Source organism: Vicia villosa, linkage group LG2 (genome assembly GCF_029867415.1).
Source record: "Vicia villosa cultivar HV-30 ecotype Madison, WI linkage group LG2, Vvil1.0, whole genome shotgun sequence".
Taxonomy (NCBI): Eukaryota; Viridiplantae; Streptophyta; class Magnoliopsida; order Fabales; family Fabaceae; genus Vicia; species Vicia villosa.
The window spans coordinates 12979701-12986663 of NC_081181.1; the positions used below are offsets into that span (position 1 = coordinate 12979701).

General features: G+C 33.2%; 1 protein-coding gene across 1 annotated transcript; it reads left to right on the forward strand.

Moving 5' to 3' along the window:
• The first annotated feature begins 2538 nt into the window (after positions 1-2538).
• Positions 2539-6722, forward strand: LOC131649240 (mechanosensitive ion channel protein 6-like). The gene is made up of 5 exons (XM_058919002.1): positions 2539-4881; positions 5145-5268; positions 5495-5788; positions 5884-6086; positions 6182-6722. The coding sequence occupies exons 1-5, from the start codon at positions 2939-2941 to the stop codon at positions 6465-6467; spliced, it is 2850 nt and encodes a 949-aa protein (XP_058774985.1). The 5' UTR covers positions 2539-2938; the 3' UTR covers positions 6468-6722.
• The last annotated feature ends 241 nt before the right edge of the window (positions 6723-6963 follow it).

A 6963-nucleotide genomic window follows, 5' to 3' on the forward strand; every position in this document is an offset into this window, starting at 1 on the left:
TGATGTACAGTAATGTAAGCTACCATAGGTTTACTACATGTACATTTTAAGCCATTTTTACATCTTATATATTGATTTTAACTTTGCAATCAAAATGATTCTAAAATTGTGGTGGTGTATATTTTGATTTTAATATTCTGACATTGTGTGCCATATTCTCATTATTGGTCTATATTCTCTGTATGCGTGCTAAGTTGAAGAGTGTAATATGAATTATTGATTTCTTAATTTACTCGCATGTGATTAAGTTAGAATAAATATTTTATGATTAATAATTTTTATTTATAGTAATCTTTTATTACAGTATAGTAGTTTAAATATTTTTATATAAGAAAATTATATTTATGATCTAAATATTTTTTATTCAAAAATAATATATATCAGAAAATATTATTGATCCAAATATTTTTATATCTAAAAATTTACTATTAATCTAAATATTTTTTATAAACGATAACTAAACAAAAATAATGTTTATATATAAGAAAAAATCTATTATTGATTTAAATATTTATATATATGAAAAATATATTTATGATTCAAATATTTTTTTTGTTAAAAAATAGTATACAGGAAATATCAATCTAAATGTTTTTATATACAAAAATTTACTATTGATCCAAATATTTTTGCAATCTATACCTAAACAAAAATAATATTGGTATACGAATTTTTTTTTACTATTGATCTAAATATTTTTATATACGAAAATGAATATTTATGATCCAAAAATGATATACGGAAAAAGAAATTTATTATTAATTTAAATATTTTTATATAAAAAATTTGTTTTTATATACGAAAAATTATTATTAATTTTATTTTTTTTAATTTTTATTTAAAATAAATATATTATATAAACAAATACGCGTAAAACCAATAAATACACATAAGTTTGTTACGATAGGAGATTAACAAGAAGTATTATGCTATCAAAATGGGTGATTGAGTGAGAGAAAAAGAAAACCTTTATACAACAAAAGAATATCTTTTTACACATATTTTTTTTCTTTCAAACTTGTCCAAAATAACATGAGACAGATTAAATATTACGTAGAGCTTACATCATTAAATAAAACCCATTTGAATTCTTTCTAATTATAAAGAGTGTATTAAAAGATCTCTTATGGTATGTTTGGTATAGAAGAAATATGAGAGAGAGAAGTTGAGAGGAGAGAAGATGAGGAGAAGTATTAAATTCTTTGTGTTTGGTTTAAAAGAGAGAAGTTGAAGAGAGAAACAAATATGTGGGGTCCACAGGTTTTTTCAATCTTCTCATAATAGAAGAGAAAGTAGAAAGAGGAATAAAATGACATTAATGTCCTTAGTGAGTATGAATATTTAATTCAATGAATGTTTAATAAATTAATTTGATCAAGGATATTTAGGACTTTTTGTAAAATAAGATACTTCTTTCTCTTCAATTTTTCTCTTTATTCTCTTATACCAAACAATACACCAAATCTACTCTATTTCTTATCTATTTCTCTCTTATCACACTCTTTCTCACATCTTTCTCTCTTTTCAACTTCTTCTCTCTTCCAAACACACCCTTAAAGAGTTTCGTCCTTGCACTCTTTAAGATTTTTTACCGAGAAAGAGAGTCAGACTCACATGTTTTGTGCTGTGTAGTACGACCTGTTTGGGTTTAATTTCGTTGAAAGTTGTTTGAATGGTTTCCTTTCCGATATTCATTAACACAAAGTCAACTCGTTCATACTATGACTCATAAAGCTACCAACAAAAATATGCAAATATTTCAAATTAGAATCTGGCTACTATATCTTGTCACAATTATTAAAGAATAAAAAAAGTTGTATAAAGAAAAAACTTAAAATTGTTAGAATCTCACTTCTAATATAATATCTCTCTAATTTATTTTAAACTTTTTTATTCAGATATTTCAAAATAGTTACATGATCAATCTAAATATGTATAATTAATAAGTTAGATTCTTTTGAATAATAATATTATTGATCCAAAATATTTCCTCAAAAAATCTAAAATATCAACTGTTTATAGCGATGATCAAGAAAGATGATCAAGAAATTTGATTGATTATTTATAGATTTTATACCATTAATTTATACTAATCAAAACAAATAAAAATAACATTCAAATCTTTAAATTCCAATTCCCTTTAAAGTGTCATAATTTCGAGATCGATTGATTTTAAATAAATATTATCAAATCAAATCTGATTTAAAATTGTTATTTAATTTATTAATATTAACACTATATTTAGTAAGAAGGACTACAATTTAATCACCACTGCGATTGAAGAAGAGCTGAGACTATTAAACGTCAAAACTGATTCCACCGATTCCAAATCGGATTAGTTGGTCCAATAAATCAATGGTAAGAATCTAATTTCTAGTTTTTTAATATAATCGTACGGTTATTATTCAAAATAAAGTTAGAAATATCTCTAATCTAATAATACCAATTGGTTAAGAGTATAATAAAACGGCACCGCATTACTAGAACAGCATCATCTTAGAACAGTAAAATAACAAACACTAGTTATTATACCACCACCATCACAAACAACACAACTCTCTCTCTCTCTCTCTTCAATCAATTTTCAGAAAAAACACTATACTATTCTCCATCATTATCATCATCGTTATTACAGAACACTACTTTTTGTATTTGCTCTGTTCTGTTACTGACATAAACACAAACACATAAACCCACAAAACACACGCGTCCTCTAGAAAGACCTTTTTCAATCCACAAATAAATTCATACAAAATCAAAAAGCAATATATATTTTTTATAGTATCAACAATTTCCTTGGTCACCAAAATACCTACTTTCTTTTCCACCTCCCACTCAAAAAAAAAAAACTTTAGCATGTCTTATTTTTTATATTTATTATTAATTTTTATTATTATTATTTTTATCATCTTTTTCTCCCCTACAGGACCTAACCCTGATGCAATCCATTAGAAAATCCTTCAAATCTTTCGCTTCTTACAACAAAAAATCTTCCAGAAACTTCCCAGATTCCGACGACCGTGAACACATCCCTATCCTCCCTCAAAGCCAGCGACGCCGCAGCAGCGAGGATTATTCCATGGCCGGAGACGTCGTCGTTAAAATCGACGACGGAGGAGAGCCTGCTCAGGAAAACAAGATTTGGAGAGAGTCCAGCTATGATTTCTGGAATGACACCGGTGATAATGGCGAGGAGAGTTTCGATTTTAGGAATAAAGGCCAGCAGCATCAGCATCATCCGAACCAGCGCCAGCAGCTGCAGCAACAATCGGAGGATCCTCCGTCGCAGCTGATCGGGAAATTTCTTCATAAACAGAAAGTTTCCGGCGAGATGTCGCTGGATATGGATTTGGAAATGGAGGAGTTGCAGAATGAGGAGGATGGAGACGGAAAGTTGACGCCGGTGGAAGAGTCTCCGAGGGTGATACAGCGCGAGCTCAAGGTTTCGTTTGAGGAGCCTGCTTTTAGTAATGCTGTGGAAACTCCGGTGTCTGCGCCGGCGCCGGCGTTTAATAATGTTATCGAAGCGGTGAATGATCCTGTTCGGAGGAGACATAGTAAGGATTCGCCGTCTATGGGCGATTCTTCGAGACCTCCGTTTCCGCCGAATCATGACCGGCATCGGTCTCGTTCACCGGCGGATGGTGATTGTGAGGTTCTGAGGTGTACCTCGAATGCTTCGTTTGAGAGGAATCTTTCCATGCAGAGGAAATCTGCTTTGTTGAAAACGAAAACTAAGTCTAGATTAATGGACCCGTCCCCGGATGAACAGCCTGATAGGAGATCGGGCCGGGTTGCTAAATCGGGTCAACTTTTGTCTGGATTTCTTGGGAAGAAAGGCGACGAAGACGAGGATGATCCGTTTATGGAAGAAGATTTTCCGGATGAGTTTAAGAAAACACAATTTAGTTTTTGGATTCTTCTTGAATGGTTGAGCTTGATTTTGATTATTGGAGCATTGATAACAACTATGAGTGTTCCCTTATTGAGGAATAAGAATCTGTGGCAGCTTAAGTTGTGGAAATGGGAGGTTATGATTCTTATTCTAATTTGTGGTAGATTGGTTTCCGATTGGTTTATTAGAATTGCGGTTTTTTGCATAGAAAGAAATTTTTTATTGAGAAAAAGAGTTCTTTATTTTGTGTATGGTGTGAAGAAAGCTGTGCAAAATTGTGTCTGGTTAGGACTAGTTTTGATTGCATGGCATTTTCTCTTTGATAAGAGAGTTCAAAGAGAGACAAAAGGTGTTTTCCTTCCGTATGTTACGAAAGTTTTGGTGTGTTTCTTGGTTGGTACTTTGGTGTGGTTGTTAAAAACTCTAGTAGTTAAGGTTTTAGCTTCTTCTTTTCATGTGAGCACGTACTTTGATAGGATTCAGGAGTCGTTGTTTAATCAATTTGTGATAGAAACACTATCGGGGCCACCTTTGGTGGAAATTCGAAGGGCTGAAGAGGAAGAGGAAAGACTTGCTGACGAGGTTCAGAAGTTGCAAAATGCTGGTGCAAACATACCGGCTGATCTTAGAGCTACCGCATTTCCTTCAAACAGAAGTGGAAGGTTGAGGAGTGGAATGCTGCAGAAAAGTCCTCTCAAAAGTGGAAAGTTTTCGATGCCACTTTCTAAGAAGTCTGACGATGGTGGGATTGGTAGTGGTGGCGGAATAACTATTGATCATTTGCATAAGTTGAATCCAAATAATGTGTCTGCTTGGAATATGAAGAGGTTAATGAATATGGTTCGTCACGGAGTACTTACTACGTTGGATGAACAGATACTTGATTCCACTCCCGATGATGAGCATGCCACTCAAATCAGAAGTGAAAATGAGGCTAAAGCAGCTGCTAAGAAAATCTTTCAGAACGTTGCTAGGCGCGGCTGCAGGTATCCATTAATCTAGTGTTACTTGCAAATTATTATTAACTCATGATTCGATACTTTTATGCATTTGCTAGCTATTAACTATTGATATTAGTTTCTGCTATGATTATTAATATTAACTCATGATTTGAGTATAGATTTCTCACCCATGTAAAACCATAATTAGGACGTCTTTCTCTCCTTATTACATTTAATAATTGATGTGTTCCATTGTTTATTAATCCTTTATCTGTAATTTTATATCGTTCATATTTGTTGCATTGAAGGTTTATATACCCTGAGGACTTGATTCGTTTTATGCGAGAAGATGAAACGGTAAAAACCTTAAATCTCTTTGAAGGAGCGTCTGATTCTGGAAAAATCAGCAAATCTGCATTGAAGAACTGGGTGGTAAGAATTAATCGTTCAACCTATACCTAAACCGTGTAGTAGGATATATATTTTTCTATTATTTGTCTGATGGGATTTTGTTTGCCATGTAGTGCGTGTCTATATATATAGCATCGAAATCAAATTCAGTATTTCATTGGTGCATGTTGTTACATGCAATGCAAGTATAATGAGTTTGCTTCTATAGTATTTACAACAATAATTGTGTGTGCATTTTATTGTCTAGGTGAATGCGTTCAGGGAGAGGAGAGCCCTTGCTTTGACATTGAATGACACCAAAACTGCGGTGAACAAACTTCACCGAATGCTCAATTTTTTAGTTGCCATTGTCATACTGGTTATTTGGCTCTTGATATTGGAAATCGCCACCACCAAATTTCTTCTTTTCGTGAGCTCACAGCTTGTCTTGGTTGCATTTATATTCGGTAACACCTGCAAGACCGTCTTTGAAGCAATCATATTTTTATTTGTTATGCATCCATTTGATGTGGGAGATAGATGTGAAATTGATACGGTTCAGGTAATGTTTACATCTCTAGGACCTTATAGATTGTCTTCTTGCAATGCAAACATAGTCTAATTGTATCCCTCCATATTTTTGCTCTCTTATTTCAGATGGTTGTTGAAGAAATGAACATATTGACTACGGTATTTTTAAGATACGATAATCTAAAGATAACGATCCCAAATAGTGTCCTTGCTACTAAGGCTATACAAAATTTCTACCGTAGTCCTGACATGGGAGATGCTATTGAATTCTGTATCCATGTAGCTACTCCGCTTGAAAAGGTTTCACTTATGAAGCATAGAATACACAGGTATGTACTTCTAGGCGTCTCTCCTTTACTATGTATGCATATTTGTTGTTATATGTATCTGAGCTGAGCTAAAACCGTTAATGACCATAATGCAGTTACATTGATAATAAGAAGGAGCATTGGTATCCTTCGCCTTTTATAGTCTTGAAGGATCACGAGCAACTGAACATGGTAAGAGTGGCAATCTGGCCAACTCATAGAATGAACTTCCAAGACATGGGAGAAAGATTTATCAGAAGGTCTGTCCTGATTGAAGAGTTGATGAAGATTTTCAGAGATCTCGACATTCAATACCGTCTCATGCCTCTCGACATCAATGTTAGAGCTATGCCTACTTCTTCTGATCGTGTTCCAGCTAGTTGGTCAATGATCTCAAATTGAGTGGAAAGATGAAATTCATCACGAAGTTGGTATTCTCGTGTTATGCGGCACTATTTGCTCCGAAAGTGTTAATCTTTTAGCAGAGTAGACTTTATGTAAAGAGTTTCTTTTGGTTATTGTTGTAGATTAGCTTGATATCTACTAAGATTAGTTTTTAGCTGATAAATCAAAGTCTTGATACATTACCTTTCTCAAGCAGTTTTGTTTAAATATTGAGTATTAGTCTATAAGATCTTTTTGGTGGTTGATATGAAAGTACTTTAATAAGCATTCTTTTAAGCCTTGAGGCCTGTCTGGCCTGTCCTAACCCTGGTGAGCTTCCGGAGTCTAACTCACCTAAAGACGAACACTTAGACATGGTTATAAATTTTGCTCCTCAATCCTCCCATTTATTATGCCCCTTGGAAGATCATGACAGGCCTAACATCCTTTTTGTACCTAACATTAAGGTAAAAAGAATGGCCCCTACATTTAGTAGTTATCTTTACAGCATTGT